Source organism: Physeter macrocephalus, chromosome 13 (genome assembly GCF_002837175.3).
Source record: "Physeter macrocephalus isolate SW-GA chromosome 13, ASM283717v5, whole genome shotgun sequence".
Classification (NCBI taxonomy): domain Eukaryota; kingdom Metazoa; phylum Chordata; class Mammalia; order Artiodactyla; family Physeteridae; genus Physeter; species Physeter macrocephalus.
The window spans coordinates 33,903,164-33,925,186 of NC_041226.1; the positions used below are offsets into that span (position 1 = coordinate 33,903,164).

At 37.2% G+C, this 22,023-nt stretch overlaps 1 protein-coding gene across 1 annotated transcript in view; it reads right to left on the reverse strand.

Moving 5' to 3' along the window:
* The window catches only part of DIAPH3 (diaphanous related formin 3), a 565,759-nt gene that overhangs the window by 325,205 nt on the left and 218,531 nt on the right, over positions 1-22,023 (reverse strand). The window contains exons 15-17 of the mRNA XM_055089317.1: positions 17,483-17,587; positions 14,540-14,842; positions 13,702-13,816 (exon numbers count right to left, since the gene is read on the reverse strand). Of these exons, the coding sequence (XP_054945292.1) occupies positions 13,702-13,816; positions 14,540-14,842; positions 17,483-17,587 (523 nt within the window). The remainder of the gene's footprint in view (positions 1-13,701; positions 13,817-14,539; positions 14,843-17,482; positions 17,588-22,023) is intronic.

The following is a 22,023-nucleotide window of genomic DNA, read 5'->3' on the forward strand; positions in this document are numbered from 1 at the left end:
ACAGTTGACCTAAATAATTTCTTTAGCTTACATCACAGAGCTGGAGGAGTAACCTATTCTTGAGAAATTATCACTCCTGTGAACATCATGCTAGCACTCTATGAAACGAAGGAAATGAACAGTTATCATCCTTCCTGCAAACCCTGGGAGGAATTTAGGCCATCAGCTCTACTTGGTACTCTTATCTGCCTATCAACTAAAGGTTCCCTACGCCTTAATGCGCCCCAGTTCCACAATGACATTAAGCCGTCCGTACCATCCTCGTTAGGTTGAAACTGTAAATAAGTGTCAAAAATAATGAATTATTAACACGATCCAGTAAAGTTTTATAAAGAACTGAATGAGCTTTCCAAGATCACTCTCGAATCATCAGCTCAATGCTCTAAAACAGAATCACACCAAGAAAAACAAAGTTAAATTTTTCAATTTTTAAAGTTCATGAAATTACAGACCAGCTCCATTAATGGGCACCAGTTCCATTAATGACATAAACTGAAAGAAAAAAAAATCACAGAAAAACTTTTAAAAAAAGAGGGAAATAAAATCCCAAACAGGTCTTTACATTTATACCTGATTCAACAGATCCTTCTCTACAGAAACTTAATAAAGCATTTGACAGTTAAGATGTACACAAAAATGAAAGGAACAAGAGGTACAGACCAGTATTCTAAAAGTCTTCCGAAGTGGCTATTAACATAGGTCCGTTAACAGAGCAGTTTCATGATTTAGAAAGCTTCATTTGGAAATAAGGCCAGGGACTTCCCTGGTGGCACAGTGGTTAAGAATCCGCCTGCCAATGAAGGGGACAAGGGTTTTAGCCCTGGTCCGGGAAGATCCCACATGCCACGGAGCAACTAAGCCCGTGCGCCACAACTACTGAGCCTGCACTCTAGAGCCCGCGAGCCACAACTACTAATCCTGCATGCTGCAACTACTGAAACCCACGCGCCTAGAGCCCATGCTCCACAACAAGAGAAGCCACCGCAATGAGAAGCCCGCGCACTGCAAGGAAGAGTAGCCCCAGCTCTCCGCAACTAGAGAAAGCCTGCGCACAGCAACAAAGACCCAACACAGCCAAAAATAAATAAATAAATTTATTTTTAAAAAAAATAAAAAGGAAGTGAGGCCAAGCTGGAGGGAGGTCATTTAACTTGTTACCATTACGGAAGATTCAGAGATGATACACAAAACATTACAAGTAAAAATGAGCCTGCATTCTCAGAATTTAAGTTCAGCTAAAATTTCCTGAGCAACTATAGTGAACTGGGCATTGCAAAATATGTTTTAAAATATTCATCATATAATCCTCACAATAAACTTATGAGCTGGATCTTATCTCCCCCATTTTAGAGAGGAAAGACCTACAGCTGTAAGGGCTGGGGTCACACACTTGTAGGTGGACTCCACAGTGCCTCACTTCTCCTGCAAACTCCACAGCGTGATGTTAGTATTTACAGTTCAAATACTTACAGAAGTGAAGAGAGGTACCAAATGATGAAAGATGGTCTTAATAAAAAACGGCAGGTTTTTAAAGCCTTTAATATAAATTGTGGTATGAGGATGAACTGCTGTGGGGCAGTGGTAAGGTGGCAGGAGAAGGAGGTCATTTAACTTGTTACCATTACGGAAGATTCAGAGATGATACACAAAACATTACAAGTAAAAATGAGCCTGCATTCTCAGAATTTAAGTTCAGCTAAAATTTCCTGAGCAACTATAGTGAACTGGGCATTGCAAAATATGTTTTAAAATATTCATCATATAATCCTCACAATAAACTTATGAGCTGGATCTTATCTCCCCCATTTTAGAGAGGAAAGACCTACAGCTGTAAGGGCTGGGGTCACACACTTGTAGGTGGACTCCACAGTGCCTCACTTCTCCTGCAAACTCCACAGCGTGATGTTAGTATTTACAGTTCAAATACTTACAGAAGTGAAGAGAGGTACCAAATGATGAAAGATGGTCTTAATAAAAAACGGCAGGTTTTTAAAGCCTTTAATATAAATTGTGGTATGAGGATGAACTGCTGTGGGGCAGTGGTAAGGTGGCAGGAGAAGAGAGGAAAATTATTTTAAATCAAAGAAGAGCACTTTAAATAAAACATAATAGGATTTCTTTTAATCAGAGAAGCAGCATGGCATAGCAGAAGGAGCGATGGCTTTACAGTCAGATCTGTATTCCATTCACAGTGGCGGCTCCTTTTAGCTGAACTTCACTTGAAGAGCACAACTTTTTCTTACCAATAAAATGTATACAACATTTGTCTGGGGCCCTTTGCAGAATTGTTTTGGGGAGCAAATAAAACGATATAAATGAAGTAAACATAACTGCTAAAAAGAAAGACACATTATTAATACTGTTGTTTTATTATTGTCTAATTAGGTAATAAGTCTTCTATTTTTTTTCCATTTTTGATATATGCTTTTATTAACAAATGCATTATGGTCTGTTAACATGGATTTTAAAAATGGATGGCCAGATGTTGGAACCACCATAAAAAATTATTCTAAGTTGGATAAAATATCTCATTACAAATAACACACTAGCCCTTTCAATTACAAAACAAACCAACCCCAAAACCACATTACCTGTGAATAGGCAGCAGTTGAGGCGAGGCCCCTGACCTCCACCTCACTCCCCGCCTAGAGCCCATGCTCCACAACAAGAGAAGCCACCGCAATGAGAAGCCCGCGCACTGCAAGGAAGAGTAGCCCCAGCTCTCCGCAACTAGAGAAAGCCTGCGCACAGCAACAAAGACCCAACACAGCCAAAAATAAATAAATAAATTTATTTTTAAAAAAAATAAAAAGGAAGTGAGGCCAAGCTGGAGGGAGGTCATTTAACTTGTTACCATTACGGAAGATTCAGAGATGATACACAAAACATTACAAGTAAAAATGAGCCTGCATTCTCAGAATTTAAGTTCAGCTAAAATTTCCTGAGCAACTATAGTGAACTGGGCATTGCAAAATATGTTTTAAAATATTCATCATATAATCCTCACAATAAACTTATGAGCTGGATCTTATCTCCCCCATTTTAGAGAGGAAAGACCTACAGCTGTAAGGGCTGGGGTCACACACTTGTAGGTGGACTCCACAGTGCCTCACTTCTCCTGCAAACTCCACAGCGTGATGTTAGTATTTACAGTTCAAATACTTACAGAAGTGAAGAGAGGTACCAAATGATGAAAGATGGTCTTAATAAAAAAAGGCAGGTTTTTAAAGCCTTTAATATAAATTGTGGGATGAGGATGAACTGCTGTGGGGCAGTGGTAAGGTGGCAGGAGAAGAGAGGAAAATTATTTTAAATCAAAGAAGAGCACTTTAAATAAAACATAATAGGATTTCTTTTAATCAGAGAAGCAGCATGGCATAGCAGAAGGAGCGATGGCTTTACAGACAGATCTGTATTCCATTCACAGTGGCGGCTCCTTTTAGCTGAACTTCACTTGAAGAGCACAACTTTTTCTTACCAATAAAATGTATACAACATTTGTCTGGGGCCCTTTGCAGAATTGTTTTGGGGAGCAAATAAAACGATATAAATGAAGTAAACATAACTGCTAAAAAGAAAGACACATTATTAATACTGTTGTTTTATTATTGTCTAATTAGGTAATAAGTCTTCTATTTTTTTTCCATTTTTGATATATGCTTTTATTAACAAATGCATTATGGTCTGTTAACATGGATTTTAAAAATGGATGGCCAGATGTTGGAACCACCATAAAAAATTATTCTAAGTTGGATAAAATATCTCATTACAAATAACACACTAGCCCTTTCAATTACAAAACAAACCAACCCCAAAACCACATTACCTGTGAATAGGCAGCAGTTGAGGCGAGGCCCCTGACCTCCACCTCACTCCCACCTCTACACGTTGCAGCAGGGTCCATAACCTTTTTTGCCATGGAGCCCCATCGGCAATCAGAAAAGTGGACCCCTTCTCAGAATAATTTTTAAATGCATAATTTAAATACATAAGATTTCAAAGGAAGCAAATTGTTCTCGAACACAGTTATTAAAATGCACTGCTTATGGACTGGTAACAAACATGTCTGGCAACCATGGAGATGGACTGCTCGGATCTCCCTTTAGGAAAGAACTTTCCACTCGGTTACAAAGGAGCACACTTAGCTGACAGGCTCCAAGCCATGAGCACCCTCAGGACCCTCCTCAGTTTTGGAGCCCCAGCCAAGGACTCAGCCTGGCAGAAGTAACCAGGCCTGGCCATCACGACCCAACCTGGGACTCCTCTGACAGGCATTCTGGGCTCCAGCACTCCCTCCCAGCGGCGCTGGCTGAGAATTTCTCAGATTTGCATCATAGTCCCAGGTTCTTCCTGCCTAGTCCTGCTCTCAACCGCCTTTTACCTTTCACTTGCATTACCCATCCCTTGCCCCTTAAAAAAACCCTCCTGCACTTCAATATCTCAGCATCTGCTTCCTGGAGGACCCAACAGACAAAATATGCTTCTTTATTAATGTCTTAAGTAACAAGGTCTAGCTGCAGGTCTAATAACTACTCTAATTTTGAAGTAGTGATGAGTTTCAATGATATTTCAATGTACCTGAAGCAATTCTCATGTGATATGAAAGTACGTATGAACCTTTCGGGTAGAAAACGACATAGGTGCTGCTGTGTTTGTTGCCTATATTTATCATTGAAGGAAAAACTAAATTTCAGTTAGAGGTTAATGAAAGTGATGATGCTAAATTTTTTTTTCTTATCCAAGTTCATAGGCCTCACGTTAAGAACTCCTGGCATAGTGTGTGTCTGACTTTGAAATATCCATTCTTTTAAGGCACAGACACCTACTTAGACAAGTCAGAGCTGTGATAAGCAAAGGTCTCTAAACTGGCATTCTCCTCAGTTGCCATAACAGCCATGAAAGCTTGTGGTAAACACAGAACATGTTCAAGGTATCAGAGCATATGCTCAAATGACCTAACCTTGAGGGACCAAAACAACAACAATACCCAGCTTACCTAAACACATGAATATATAATCACCTCCAAACCTAATTTAGGAAATTCAAAGTTATAAAATTACAATAAAGTTATTTCCACAGAATTTTTTTCCTGTTAGAAAAGAATTTACTACACTGTTTATTTAATATCGAATTCCTATAGCATGGAATCCAGCAAAAAGCGCTAATCTCCTTATGACTCTCCTACCATGATCCCACTCCCTCCTTGTGCTCCAGGGATGGATCCAGGTACAATGCTAACTCCGTGTGATTCTCTCTCTTCCAAGCCTGGCAAGTGGTATGTGTGGAGTAGGGCATGGGGGTCAGAGAGAGTAGAGAAGAGAGGAAGTGAATGGCCAGATTTACAAAATATTATTTTAAGATTAAAATAGCACATTCAGAAGGAGGAGCCTCATTTATATTTTCAGGAGAATAATAGTGTGCTCTAACTATGAGTGGGAGTCCTGAGTGACAGAGCATACTGCAGACAAGGCAATCGAAAAATGCACTTTGAGCAATCAGAGGGCAACAAGAGATGCCAGGGTAAATGCGGAAGAAGACAGAAGAAGGAAATTCAGGAAATAGAAGAGAAATCCTAAGAGACAAAATCCTAAGCGATGGCAATGGAATGTAATGACTTTACAATTTTGTTAAGGTTTGACAGCTACAGGCGCACCACTGAAAACTGCTACCAGAATTAAAATACCATGATGAGCTACTTGTAATACGGAAGGGAGACAGCATCCCCCAATCTACCACTAGTCAAGTGACACTAGTTGAATCCAGGGCCCTAATATCATTCTTTTCTCCAGTGGAAGAAGAAAAAAAAAGAGAATAGAAAAAAGGAAAGAAAAAAAGCCATGTTTATGGGCATACCGCCCCCAATACAATATACACAAGTCCAAGCCTCCTCCTCTTCTGTTGATAGCATCAGTACAATATATAAGAAACATGCCTATTTACAGGGACCTTTAAACCTTCTATCACACCATGCTAAAAATATGCTGGGTAACTAAGTGTGTAACTGAAGCATTTTGTGGACTTGAAAGTTGCCTGTGGCTCCAACCTAAATAACCCCTTTCTTCACGCTCTCTCTTTAGGTTTTATTTCTCTAAAGCTTTCAGAATAAATTTGTTTCTTTTGCAACCCAACAGAGAATATAATTGGTAACAATGAGATACTCTCTAATGGTGAAACAAACAAGACATTCCTGACCTATCTCATAATTTCCTTAAGTTCTTTCCAGATTCAGCCACAGACAAGAACCAAAATAAATCCCTAGAGAAATATTTAATTCGCCACTGACTTCCTCCCCAATCTTCCCAAACTAGTGTTTGTCAAATGTCTTTTCAGAAACCTTTAAGATGTTGAAGATATGTTACATTCATTTTGGCATCATCTCTATATTAATATGCTCCCAAGAACCATATTTCTGTTATAAATTATATTGTTCACCTTAATGTAGGCTTCTGAGGTAGTTCAGGATTTTTTATATACTTTGGTTCATACAGAGGAATAAATTGTGTTTCAGATACAAAGCAACAAACTGAACACAGCCAAGTCACTGGGATACTCCATGGTTTATCACTGCCTACCCCAATACTTTGTCCACTGAACTATGATGTCAGAAATCTAAGCTTGATTTGTTTTTAAGTACATAATCCATTAACTGTTTCCATATGCCATAACTGTTCAGTTGAGAAATTATTTATAAACCAGTTTATTGGCCCTATCTGGCAAATATGATGCACCTGTTATAAAATTTGATTACTTCAGAAAGCTAACAATAGTGGCATCACATTTTCATAATAAATCAGGCTACGAGAATTAGACTATTCATATACCTTCAGAAAGCCCTTTAATCCCTATTAAGTTAACAGTTTGTGAATAATGAAAGTAATTAATATTAATTTTAGTCGATAAATCCAACACCAATAACCCATTAGTATACGTTAATCTATTTTCCAACAGCCTGTAAAAATTAACCAACAGATGCTTCCACTCTGGTAAAAAATATGCAGGTCATTAGCATTATTATGATGATACCAAATGTTCAATATAGTATATGAACATTGTGATTAAATTTCTGAGAGATACACAAACAATGTTCTTTTATAACCTTGTTAAGTCTTAACATAAGCCAGAGACAGTAAAACATGGCAGTCTTTTCTACAATCAAGATCAGTACTGGTTGTCCCACTCCTTGTGCTTAGACTTCACCTGCGAACTTGACTGCGCTTCACCAAGGCCACAGAGTAACATGAGTACAGGGCCCCTCACCACAGTGTCCCCAGTGCTAAACACAAGGCCTCACATACAACGTGTCCCCTATAAATACTTGTCGACTTGAACAATGGTAGCCAAATAGGATAAAGAGAAAAAGCAGAAGAAATTAAAGAGGCAGATGAGAAAAATAAAAGAAAAAGATGATCAGGAAAAATGCCTACATGTTATTTTCAAAAGAATCTAAACTATGGAAAGCTAAGATGTATCTCAAAAATTTAGCATGGAGAGAAGCAAGGAAAACAAAGTGAGATACTTAATAGGGAAAAAAAGTATAAAAAAGAAAATGATACTACTGAATCAGAAAAAAAAATGTTGATTTCATAGGAAATGGCTTAGAGGGGGGTTTCCGTACTCCTTAAGATATGACACAAGGCACGCTCCATTGAAGCAATGCTATAAAAGTCACAGGGAGGGGATTAGTTTAGAAAGCAAAGTAAGTAAAATCTAACTGGAGAAAAAAGAAGAAATATAATAAAGGGCAACATGAGTTAAGAGGAAATGTCCAACTCGCTTACCAAGAACATCCTGCTCCATCTATGAGTCAGTGGGGCAGGGTGCTATTGTGGGTAGTTAGAACTGTTTTGCAATCGTAGACCAAGAGAAAAACCTCAGCCGAGATGTGGTAAAGATTAAACAAGGTCACATGAAGAAGACCCAGCTCAGGGCTGGTATACCACAGATACTCAAAAGGGATTATTAGGTCCTCTTCCTTTTCCAACTCCCAGGGTATGAGACCTCTGAAACCCAACAATCTTAACCTAAATGTCTCATAAACCTAAAGCAGTGTAAAATAAATAGCCATACTTAGTGACAAAAAATAAAGAACATGAGAGAAAATCCCAAGGTTCTTTTTAGATTATTGCATTCAGTTCCTTTCTTTCTTTTTCCTTTCTGCCAATTTCAAATGCTTAGGAAGCACAAAGATTGGCATCTACCATTTAAAATGCCTGGAACGGGGCCTCCCTGGTGGCACAGTGGTTGAGAGTCCGCCTGCCAATACAGGGGACACGGGTTCGTGCCCCGGTCCGGGAGGATCCCGCATGCCGCGGAGCGGCTGGGCCCGTGAGCCACAGCCGCCGGGCCTGCGTGTCCGGAGCCTGTGCTCCGCAATGGGAGAGGCCACAGCAGTGAGAGGCCCGCGTACCACAAAAAATAAAATAAAATAAAATAAAATGCCTAGAATGGAACATTCAACTATGTCAGAGAAAGAGCCCTGGTTCTTAGTCCAAACAGGTACTTCAATACATAAATAAATAAATAAATAATCTTTTCTCTAAAAATCCACAATTCTTCAGTAATCTGAATTCTTTGTCCTTCCCTGCCAAGTTGTGATGCAAGCCAATGATGACAATCAACTAGCAGCCCGTGCCTCTATCTCCCCCTGCCTGCTAGAGAGTGGAGAGCAACTATATTTCTACCTGGAACTCAACAATGAATAATAGGTTTAATTTTGAATTCTGCAGAAATGACAAAATTGATTCAAAGTAACCTTTGGTGTCACGTGAAACAGGCAAATATTAGCAGCCAGGCCACGAATAAAGAGACAAGGAGCAACCTATCCACCAGCCCTGTCTTGTCCACGTTTTCTAGGCACCTTTCTCTTGCCTTCCGTTCTGACCTTTCCTATAAAATATCTACTGAAGTCCTATCTTTCTGAAAGCAGCAATGAATAGCCTTTTCGAATGAAATACTAATAATGCCAAAAAGAACACTTAAGGCTTCTCAAATAATGCTTTCTAGGAATTATTCTTTAAAATCCAAACCAAAAAATAGTCACTTTCTCAGCTTGCCACCTGTTGGCATTGTAAAATGTTGGCACTGACCCGTGTTACAACCCTGGGCTTCCCCATCTTTCTGTTGATCATGGAAATATCATCTACTGTCCCAGAAAAGAGGAAGCAGCATTTGAGCTGAGAGAAGAGAAGTCATAGCCTCTGCCAGCCTCTAAGTCAAACCAAACAGAGATTCAGGGCAGTGTGGATGCATGCACCAAGCCAGAGAGGCACTGATATATGGAATATTCAGAAAAGGATCATTATTTCCTCACCTTAACCTTTACAACTAGTATTAGATTGAGCAAATATGTTGATTTTTTTCAACCTTAAATCGTAAGACTAAAGTTAGATGACAAGAATTTTTTAAAGGTCCAATTATTTCATTTAGGGCTAACACTACAGCTAAATTAAAGACATGCTAACAAGTTTCCCTTTTGAGCCTCATTAATTAAGAAAGTAATCAGAGTAAAGAGGGAAAAAAAATAGAGAAGCTGGATCGCAGAATTACTTAAATAGCTTTTAGGTACCACCCTTTCTACCTACTAGAAAAGCAGAGGGAAAACTAATCAATTCCAGATTATGAAATCTGAAATTCTGAAGTGTTTTACATGTAAATACACATTTTAACTTTCATATATTTTCCCTGATTGCCTGAAGAGTGCACTAATCTTATTCAAAGAAAATTTTGATTCTCCATAATCAAAAGATAAAATTAAGATCTGCTTACTTCACAAGTTTTCCTATGGTAAGCTTGCTAAGAAAATGCCCCTGGTTTTCAAAGATCAAAATATATCATTTTTACTATTTTGGTCAAGACCAATCGCGTTCCAAAATATCTGATAAAGGCTTTGGATTTAACACAAATTCTAGAAATCTAATTTACAATTACCTTTTAGAGTTTCTAACTTACAATTATGTTTTAAAAGAGTTTTTAAATTATATTTTAGAAAGCATTTCAAAGGAAAGCAAATGATTTTTTTGCTATCTGCCAACATCCCTTGGTTGCTATGATGATCAAGTTAAATCACGTATATAAAGCATCTAGCATGGTGCCTAGTACACAGTGGGCACTTTAAGAAGTCAATTCTTCTGTCTACACCAAGCCTTCCCATCTCCATCCAGATGGAGAAAAGCCTGCACACAGCAACAAAGACCCAACGGAGCCAAAAATTTTTTTTTAAATAGTAATAATTTTAAAAAATAATTAAAACAAACAAAAAAAGATAATGACTGAGCTAAGTGCCTTGTACTAAAAACCTAAAATGTGTTACTTAAAAATGAACTGAACAGTATATGTGCACATCAGCCCTGAAACATAAGTGGTAGGTCCATGACACTGGATGAGGCAAAACAGATACTCAAAAGGGATTATTAGGTCCTCTTCCTTTTCCAACTCCCAGGGTATGAGACCTCTGAAACCCAACAATCTTAACCTAAATGTCTCATAAACCTAAAGCAGTGTAAAATAAATAGCCATACTTAGTGACAAAAAATAAAGAACATGAGAGAAAATCCCAAGGTTCTTTTTAGATTATTGCATTCAGTTCCTTTCTTTCTTTTTCCTTTCTGCCAATTTCAAATGCTTAGGAAGCACAAAGATTGGCATCTACCATTTAAAATGCCTGGAACGGGGCCTCCCTGGTGGCACAGTGGTTGAGAGTCCGCCTGCCAATACAGGGGACACGGGTTCGTGCCCCGGTCCGGGAGGATCCCGCATGCCGCGGAGCGGCTGGGCCCGTGAGCCACAGCCGCCGGGCCTGCGTGTCCGGAGCCTGTGCTCCGCAATGGGAGAGGCCACAGCAGTGAGAGGCCCGCGTACCACAAAAAATAAAATAAAATAAAATAAAATGCCTAGAATGGAACATTCAACTATGTCAGAGAAAGAGCCCTGGTTCTTAGTCCAAACAGGTACTTCAATACATAAATAAATAAATAAATAATCTTTTCTCTAAAAATCCACAATTCTTCAGTAATCTGAATTCTTTGTCCTTCCCTGCCAAGTTGTGATGCAAGCCAATGATGACAATCAACTAGCAGCCCGTGCCTCTATCTCCCCCTGCCTGCTAGAGAGTGGAGAGCAACTATATTTCTACCTGGAACTCAACAATGAATAATAGGTTTAATTTTGAATTCTGCAGAAATGACAAAATTGATTCAAAGTAACCTTTGGTGTCACGTGAAACAGGCAAATATTAGCAGCCAGGCCACGAATAAAGAGACAAGGAGCAACCTATCCACCAGCCCTGTCTTGTCCACGTTTTCTAGGCACCTTTCTCTTGCCTTCCGTTCTGACCTTTCCTATAAAATATCTACTGAAGTCCTATCTTTCTGAAAGCAGCAATGAATAGCCTTTTCGAATGAAATACTAATAATGCCAAAAAGAACACTTAAGGCTTCTCAAATAATGCTTTCTAGGAATTATTCTTTAAAATCCAAACCAAAAAATAGTCACTTTCTCAGCTTGCCACCTGTTGGCATTGTAAAATGTTGGCACTGACCCGTGTTACAACCCTGGGCTTCCCCATCTTTCTGTTGATCATGGAAATATCATCTACTGTCCCAGAAAAGAGGAAGCAGCATTTGAGCTGAGAGAAGAGAAGTCATAGCCTCTGCCAGCCTCTAAGTCAAACCAAACAGAGATTCAGGGCAGTGTGGATGCATGCACCAAGCCAGAGAGGCACTGATATATGGAATATTCAGAAAAGGATCATTATTTCCTCACCTTAACCTTTACAACTAGTATTAGATTGAGCAAATATGTTGATTTTTTTCAACCTTAAATCGTAAGACTAAAGTTAGATGACAAGAATTTTTTAAAGGTCCAATTATTTCATTTAGGGCTAACACTACAGCTAAATTAAAGACATGCTAACAAGTTTCCCTTTTGAGCCTCATTAATTAAGAAAGTAATCAGAGTAAAGAGGGAAAAAAAATAGAGAAGCTGGATCGCAGAATTACTTAAATAGCTTTTAGGTACCACCCTTTCTACCTACTAGAAAAGCAGAGGGAAAACTAATCAATTCCAGATTATGAAATCTGAAATTCTGAAGTGTTTTACATGTAAATACACATTTTAACTTTCATATATTTTCCCTGATTGCCTGAAGAGTGCACTAATCTTATTCAAAGAAAATTTTGATTCTCCATAATCAAAAGATAAAATTAAGATCTGCTTACTTCACAAGTTTTCCTATGGTAAGCTTGCTAAGAAAATGCCCCTGGTTTTCAAAGATCAAAATATATCATTTTTACTATTTTGGTCAAGACCAATCGCGTTCCAAAATATCTGATAAAGGCTTTGGATTTAACACAAATTCTAGAAATCTAATTTACAATTACCTTTTAGAGTTTCTAACTTACAATTATGTTTTAAAAGAGTTTTTAAATTATATTTTAGAAAGCATTTCAAAGGAAAGCAAATGATTTTTTTGCTATCTGCCAACATCCCTTGGTTGCTATGATGATCAAGTTAAATCACGTATATAAAGCATCTAGCATGGTGCCTAGTACACAGTGGGCACTTTAAGAAGTCAATTCTTCTGTCTACACCAAGCCTTCCCATCTCCATCCAGATGGAGAAAAGCCTGCACACAGCAACAAAGACCCAACGGAGCCAAAAATTTTTTTTTAAATAGTAATAATTTTAAAAAATAATTAAAACAAACAAAAAAAGATAATGACTGACCTAAGTGCCTTGTACTACAAACCTAAAATGTGTTACTTAAAAATGAACTGAACAGTATATGTGCATATCAGCCCTGAAACATAAGTGGTAGGTCCATGACACTGGATGAGACAAAATCAAATTTCAGACAAGAGTAATTCCTAAATATAATTGTTAAAAAGAGAAAAATCACACTGCACAGGTAAAAGCTATCTGTGATGGATTTTTTTATTTTTATTTTTTATTTTTTTTATTTTTTTGTGGTACGCGGGCCTCTCACTGTTGTGGCCTCTCCCGTTACGGAGCACAGGCTCCGGACGCGCAGGCTCAGCGGCCATGGCTCACGGGCCTAGCCACTCCGCTGTATGTGGGATCTTCCTGGACCGGGGCACGAATCCGTGTCCCCTGCATGGGCAGGCGGACTCTCAACCACTGCACCACCAGGGAAGCCCCTGTGATGGCTTTTGAAAATGAATTCCATTGCATTTAATGAAAAGATGTTATAATCTACTCATAGACTCTATTTCAAACTAATTTTCAAGATGCTCTATAAATTTGATATTTCTATCCCATGTGAGTCATACTAATTAATTATGTGATGGCCACTGTAACATTAAAGTGTGGGAAAATTCTGACTAGAGGAAGACTTACATTTTGTTCTCATTTTTCTATTTCTCATTGACTACAGGGAATTTTCACACCAAAATTTTCTCTGAAAATACCCTCCTTTACGAAAGTCTAATTAGAATATCTTCAAAGAAGGTATTATAAAGAAATTTTTTAAAGTTTTGTATTAAATCATTTGTATTTTAAAAGTTGTTCAATTGATACTCTATATAAAAAATTAACTTCAGATTATTCATTGGATTATTCATTTATCCATTAGTAACATAAAAATACCATTTATATGACACAAATAATACTTTCTAAAGGTAAGCATATAAAAAGTTACAATATTAAAATACTAAGAGTAACAAATAACCAAGATATTAAACTTACCTTTTGGTTGGCAACAAAACGTATTCTCAAGTTTACACAGCAAATCCACATTTTCATACTTATTTTCATTTGCTTTTACCCAGAAACAGTCTTCTGTCATTTCCTGAGGTCTGATCTGCAGCCAGAGAGAAGACAGATTCACAAACAGTGAGTGTTTCATCTGTCCCCCACACCCAATCACCATGTATACACCCAGTGCCCCAGAGCTGCCAGCAGATGTTTATGAAGTAATCTCTGTAAGATTTTTTTCCCAAAGTATGTTCAATAAAATATAAGTTCTGCAGGAAGTTAATGTGTTATTAGGGGAAAAAATAAAAAAGGTTCCACTCTCAAATACTTGGGGATTTGAAGTTGAATGAAATAAAGTTTGTTTCTTCTCAATTATACTTCTCCTAGTCTTTAGCAATGCTCAATTTATGTGACCATGAAACCATCATTCTGTAGGATTCAGAATTCCTATGTCTCGACTAACTATCCACTTCTGACAAGTAGTAATACTTTTCCCAATAGCTATCAACATAAAAAAGTTCCTAAGAATACTAATTTTTTTGTACTTTTGAAAAACACTTCAAAATACAGAGTATAACCACAATAATGTTGAATTGCCAATTTAATTACAATCAAATCCCGTTGTAACAACTAACATCAATTCCTACCCAATTTATAAACCAGAGAGCTTTAGTCAATAGCAAAGGGCTTTGACTCAACATTTTTATTTAAAATAATGCCTGTTTATTTAATGTCATTTTGAATAGGGTCCCCACTGGAAACTATATACAATTATACTCAAGTTTGAATGTAGGTAACAGTATTATTTCTCTATATATTTCTGTTTTACCTTTAACCAATTCAATCTTCTCATGCTGGTCTCCGGTTTAAATTCTTTCTTTGGTTTTAACCCAAAAGGCAGGGTTGGTGGTGGGGGAGAGGTTCGTCCACTGAGAAATCCCAGGGGAGGTGGTGGAGGCACAGGACCACCACCAAATGGCATGGGCATTCCTGGAAGGGGAGGGGGTGCAGGTGGGGGTGGAGGGGGCAAGCCTCCACAAGAGGACAGTGGCGGCGGTGGAGGAAGTGCTGCGTGGCCAGTTCCATTTTCTTTTGAAGAAGGCAAATAGGTACCAGGTGGCAAGGCACCAAACTATAGGGGAAAGAAAAATTAGAAGTATGACAAAGAACTCTCTATAAAACAGGTTAAAGTACACTTTTCTCACAAATAAGGTATTATTTTAAACCAAAAACAACTGAATTTCAGTAATGTCATGTGGTTTAACTGAAAAACAAAATTTCAAAGATTTTTTTCCCCAATTTAAGAATATTATAGCTTTTGTTTTCATAAAAATGTAATTGTCAGAAATATTACTCCCTGTTTTGAGGTAGTTATGGCCAACCAGGTGGAGATGTCCAGGAGGCAAATGGCAACATGGTCCTAAAAGATCTGAAAGTCAGCAGTCTCTACAGGACAGCTGAAGAAGCCATGGGTGTAGATATGTTCACCCAGAGTATGTAGCATGAGGAAAGGTTTATATACAGAATTCTACAGGACACCAGCATTTAAGTGGTAAGTAAAATAAATAAGATCCAGAAAAAGAGAGGTAAATAATATTGCCACATCGTGCCTTTGCCCTTGAGAAAAAAAATCTAAGATTCTTAGTAGGACCTTCAAGAGCATGTCACGATCTGGTCCCTGTGACCACTAGGCACTTCTGTCCTTATGTTTCCATGGCATAATAACAATAGATGCATTTTTACTATCATAAAGGTGATCTGGGTTGATAAATTTTTTTGTGTGATATGGTTATTTCCTGAAATTACTAACTTCAACTCTGAGCCATATAGCTATAGGAGTATTAATAAATCATTTAAAAGTTTTATGGCACAATTATGGAAAATAGATCATGTATAAAGGCTTGAGATCGATATCCAAGGTCAGCACAAAGAAAAAGTATTTAAGAGAAGTTGAGACCACAGTCAAAAAAACATGCCTATCAAAAACATTAAGTATAAAGAAGAATCACTTTAGTGTTATGCTGGGTTGCTGTGATCATGAATAGCACAGCCCTCTCAATGTTAAGGATGTATGTACATTATACTCACACTCAGTATACATTTATGGTTAACAATTAATGTCTTAAAACAAAGGTATGGTTGAATTCTGCTCTAGATTTTGATGGGTGTTACAGACTTATCACTGATGGGGCCAGACACTGTGACCACCTTGCCCCCCATTCTATCCCCAGCACCTAACAGTACTTGGCTGTTAAGTGACTGAAGAAATGAAGTCACAGATAATAAAACATATTTTATTCATAACCTTTATAATCAGCATAGCTTTGATCAAAGAGAAGTATATTAAGACAAATGCATAGATTTCATGAGAAATACAAACTTATCCAAAGGAAGTATTTGTCAGTTGTTATTCAAAAATGAATATTGTGGCCAGTGTCAAGTCTCTAATTACAGGCTTTCCTCTAATAGACATAAACAAAGGTCATCACTGTACACAATTTAAAACAACACAGGAGATTCCTTGATGTAATCTGTTTCAAAATGTAAATATATTCCCATTTTATATAAAAGCACATGCAGCAAAAACATATCCAAACATGGTGAATATGTTTACTATAAACTGAAATTTTCTAGAGTAGATTTACGAGTAATGCTTCAACTGGGAAAAATTAAAAAGAAAGGGAAGTCTAAACTTATACTAGCCCAGACCAGGAAAAACTTTTCATGAATATTTCAGCCATTGTCTATAACTCAATCTGAAATTAAAAAACACAAATGTTTCTTTAATATGAGAGACAAGGAGCCACATAAGAAAGATGAAAACGTTCAATAAATTGTGGTACCTTCTCTTGCAGCACTAAAGAAAGATGATCATTGAGAATTTTCGTGTAGATAGATCCTAATTTTTTTTTTTTTTCCAAAACTGAACACTAACAGATAGTTCTTAGGGTATCTTCAGACAGACTCTGCAACAAAACTATACACTAAAGTAGAAAAGAAAACAAGCTCTCAAAATAACATAAGAAATAGTATACCTAAGACTATTTCAACATAACCATAAATTAGGATGAAAGGAAAACAGCAAAACTATACTTATTGCTCATCATCTTATGTGTAAATCTACATGAAAAAATTTAGCTGTGAAAATTCTACTTCCTTACTTTCATCCATTTAAAACATGCAGATGATGTATTTCTTGCTACCTAAATGCTTTATGTGTAGAGAGCGTATGTGAGTGTATGCATTATCTGCTCCATAATCCTGATTTGCTCTCTTTTTTGTCATGTTTTAAATCTGTTTACTTTTGGAAATTGAAAAATTATCAGAAAATGTTCTCATTCAGTTAGAGGTTATCTTTCACTGCAAGGTACCTATAGGCTGAAGGTTTTCAAAAAATAAATAGCTTGAGCAATAATTTTCTGTAGTGGGATAAAGATCAGTGATGAATGACAAATCTAAGAATAAAAGACTTTCTTACCCTTAATGCTTAATCAACTAGCAAACATGTGACATCAGGTACAAAACCCAAACGAAACATAAGGAGGCAGATTAGTAAAAGTTTAGACGTTCTTAAAAATGCAAGCAGAAAAAAAGGGGCAAAATAATTTTAAAAATAAACACAGCAGAATAGAAATACATATAAACAATAACATGAAAACATACAAGGGAAATTAAAGTTTCAACATTTTGATGCTATGAAGATATGATGCGACCTTTGTTCCCCTGGTGAGCTTTCAATACCCAAATTCACTCCAGGTAGATGGTATTTTACCTGTGATTTAAAAGCTTGTAACTCTGCTTGAAGCTCGTTAATCTTTGCCTCTTTTTTCTGTAATTGAGCCTGAGTTTGTTGGTGGTCCGTAAACTCTTTTTCAAACTGAAAAGGAAAAAAGAAACAAAAACACACAAGAAAGAGAGAAAGATGAAAATAAAAAGCACTATTCTTCATCTAGAAATTTGATTCTAATGATCTGTTGGTAGAACATAAACTTTTATGAAAGGAGTGGTAGGTTTTTGCTAAGTCACCCACAGCTCTTCTCTAGGTCCCTCTAGGTCCCACCAAAATCATTCATTTGCAAAGGAGCAGACAAAGCCAGAAATGAAATCTGCGACCACCTCCTCTCAGCAGAACAAACTGGGCCCACAGTTATCCGGAACCCTGGCATTTTTCTTATAAGTCCCTAAATATCATTGCAACTTTGTGTAAAATAATAGAGAGCTAGGCATTGTACTGAATTCCCTGACCCCTACCTGCAAAAACTTATACTTGAAACTTGTCTGAAGTTTATCAACATGATTTAAAAGAATTCCACTTTAATATTTTGTTTATTAATAAATAACTCCACTTTGTAAATGCATCAATTACTTTCTTTTTTCTTACTACAACATCATGAGGTTTAAGGACCTGATGCAGGCTCTAACCTTCAACAACAGTTTAAGAGGATAAAGTCCATTTTATTTGTCATTAATCTTTGGGAAATTAATGATAAATTAGTCTTTCAAAGTCCTTAGTGCAACACTTTGTGGGAGGAAGGCAAATAATAAAATTTGGTGAATTGAATGAGTTTTCTAATTGATACAGCCACTCATCACAAGTCACCATCCTGTATTCAAACGCTTCACCTTGCCATCATCATGACTAAAAACCTCTACTAGCAGAGGTGAATTCAAATAGAGTACTGTCTCATAATCAAGAACAAGTATTTGACTGCCTTTTAAAAATAAAAATAATAATAATCATTTAAGAAAATACAAATATTTCACAAATGTAGCCTTGAGAGAGTTAGGGTTGGGCTCAGGGTTAGGATTAGGGTTAAGGGCTCCATACACTGATGGCTTCCAAGTCCCTATCACCAGCTCAGCTTCACATCTGCATGCCAGACTGTAAACCAGTCTATAAATATATTTCTAACTTAATGAACATTTTTCAAGACTAAGAAAGCATTCCAGTATTTTCAAAGCCAATATTATCTTCTTCTCTACAAACTTTGATTTTTGAATACTGCTGTTCCATCTAAAATATAGCGCATATATCATGACTCTTTTGCTCTTAAACCTTTAGTGGCTTCATTATAAAAGCCACACTCATTAACCTAATATCTAAGTACCCCCTGATATCTGATCCCATACCATCATTTTCCTTTATTCAATAAATATCTAATAGCATGACTATTATGTGTTTCTCAGAGTAGCAGGGACTCGGGGTACAGAGTTTAAGAGAGTATGATCACTGTGTTTAGTAAGCATAGTGTCTGGTGGCAAAGTCAAAGCAAACTAACCACCCAAAATCTATGAAAATTACCAGCAATAAAGAGAGAAAGACTGGAGGCATGTGCATCATTCCTGAAGGAACGATGCTTGATCTCAGGTTTAAAGAACTTGAGTCATTCATTAGCTGAGAAGTGTAGCTTGCATTTCAAATAGAGTGACTAGCACAGAGTGTACATGAATGACAAGCCATCCCCTGTAAGGGGCACAAAAGGAGGTATGAGAACAAACTGCACAGGATGAAGCTGGAGGTAGACAGGAGTGAAACTGTGGAAAGGAATTTCGCAATAAACCAAGAAGGTTTTTTCTTTTTTGTAAAAACTAAAAACTATAGAGAGCTATTAGAGTATTTATCATAAGAAAACAACATAAACAAATTTGCACTTTGGAAAACCCAACCAGCAGCAGTGTGGACAATGGACTAAAGATAAATACTAAAGGCATAGAAATGAGTGTAGAGCTACTGAAGTTATCCAAGCAAGAACTGAAGCCCTTCCTAAATGAAGGTAGAAAATAGGGTAACGGAAAGAAAAGAAACGAAAAAAAAAAAAATATATATATATATATATATATAAACACAATCCAAAATATAAGTGTCTGACTGAACAAAGGAAATGAGTGAGGGGAATATATCTAAGATCATGACATTGTTCTGTTGCTTTGCAAGCCGGCAACAACGTATTATAATTTGAGGGAATGACATATTTATGGGCAAGAACAATGAATTTGGTTTTGAAGGTATTAAGCTTGAGATACTTATGGGAAATTCAAAATTAATTTATATATGCCTCCAGTACTACCTAGGTGACGCAGTGGTTAAGAATCCGCCTGCGAATGCAGGGGCATGGGTTCAAGCCCTGATCCAGGAAGATCCCACATGCCACAGAGCAACTAAGCCCGTGTGCCACAACTACTGAGCCTGCACTCTAGAGCTTGCATGCCACAACTACTGAGCCCGCATGCCACAACTAATGAAGCCCACGCACCTAGAGCCTGTGCTCCGCAACAAGAGAAGCCAGTGCAATGAGAAGGCTGCGCACTGCAACCAAGAGCAGTCCCCACTCTCTGCAACCAGAGAAAGCTTGCGCAGAGCAACAAAGACCCAATGCAGCCAAAAATAAAAATAAATAAATAAATAAATTTATTAAAAAGAAAAAATTTATATATGCCTCCTCCTTGGCCATCTCACCTTCTTGCCTCACACTAATCCATCAGGGCTCACATTAGCTCTTACTTCCTTGGGTAAGTCTTCCCTGGCCACACAAGATCTATAGACTTACAAACCACATAGGGTTTTCCTACCACAACAATTATCACACTGTAATACAAAATTATCAAAATGTAGTATCACACACCTCAATAACACCCACCAACCTGGAAGCTCACTGATCGCAAGAACCTTTTCTATTTTATTCATCACCTTTCCAAAGCATTATACTTATAACTAAACTCAATAAATATTTGTTGCGTGAAGTCATGAGCCTGTTTCTGTCACACCTTCCTTTATATGTTGTATAACAATGTCAATATCATATACTAAAGGTCCTCAATCTCCCAGCCTCAAAAATCTTTGAGAGGTCATTTTCTCTACTCTCCTTTATACGACTGCTCAGCCAATGTTTACTGCTACTTAGCAAGAAATAAAAAACTAAATTCTTAGGAGAGTAAGAATGAAGAAGTCTTTTTCACAATATCAATATGTACACTATCCTATCTTATAGGCCTTAGAATAAGATGCAAAAGGAAAAAGAATTATATATAGGAATAAAAATAAAACTATAAAAACAACCAGTCATAATTAGTACACTCAAAGAAAACTTATTAAATTAACTTGACCATACTGAGAGTATCTGTATTAATTTATCTTTATTTATTACTTTATACTTTATTTATTTACACTTTATACTTTATTTATTACTTTATCTGTATAAATTTCTACATCTTCCCCTATACAGAGAGTATCTGTATTACTTACCAAAGAGATAAATTTCTACATCTTCCCCTATAAAAGGATCAGACGAAATATAAAGTGTGCTTTAGCATTTTTATATCTATACTCAAATCACAGTAGCCTTGGGGATAAAATGAATCTCCATTAAAGACGTACTTTATAAAAACTGATATGATAGCCTTCTTCTCCAAAAGAGTTAGCAGAGCAGTATTATGCTTACAAAATTACATGCAAAAATGTCAAGAAACACAGTTCAGGTTGAAGCTCTGCTTAATTTCATTCCCTAGGGTAAATGTATTAGTGCATCTGTACAAGAAGGTGGATAACTCAATATTCTCTATGTACTTTCTGACATTTCTGGTCTTCATTTTTCAAATTTATGTACAAAAATAAAGAATGTGTCTAGCAACCATGATAGCTTCCTGCCTAAAGCAAAGTATTTACATGTGTCCTTATAAAGCTATCAGAGAAAAATTCTTGCTGACACATATAAAATGGTATGGCAATAGAAATCTTCTATGGAGCAAAAAATATTTTCTGAATATACCTAAGACATATAACTGCTGACTAAAAGGAGACAACTAACCTTGAACAAGGTCTTTCTTCTATTTACATGAAAAGCTTACAAGTTTAAAACAATGTCTTAAGAAAGTTATCAAGTTTAACACCAGTCATATATGAATACTGTATACCTAAAAATGATTATAAAAGCAAATGTAGGGGAGACCTTCAAGATGGCAGAGGAGTAAGACGTGGAGATCACCTTCCTCCCCACAAATACATCAGAAATACATCTACATGTGGAACAACTCCTAGAGAACACCTACTGAACGCTGTCAGAAGACCTCAGACATCCCAAAGGCAAGAAACTCCCCACGTACCTGGGTAGGGCAAAAGAAAAAAGAAAAAACAGAGACAAAAGAATAGGGACAGTACCTGCACCTCTCGGAGGGAGGTGTGAAAGAGGAAAAGTTTCCACACACTGGGAAGCCCCTTCACTGGTGGAGACGGGGAGTGGCGGGGCGGAAGCTTCAGAGCCACAGCAGCAGGGATGCAGAGGGCAAAGTGGAAAGACTCCCGCGCAGAGGATCAGT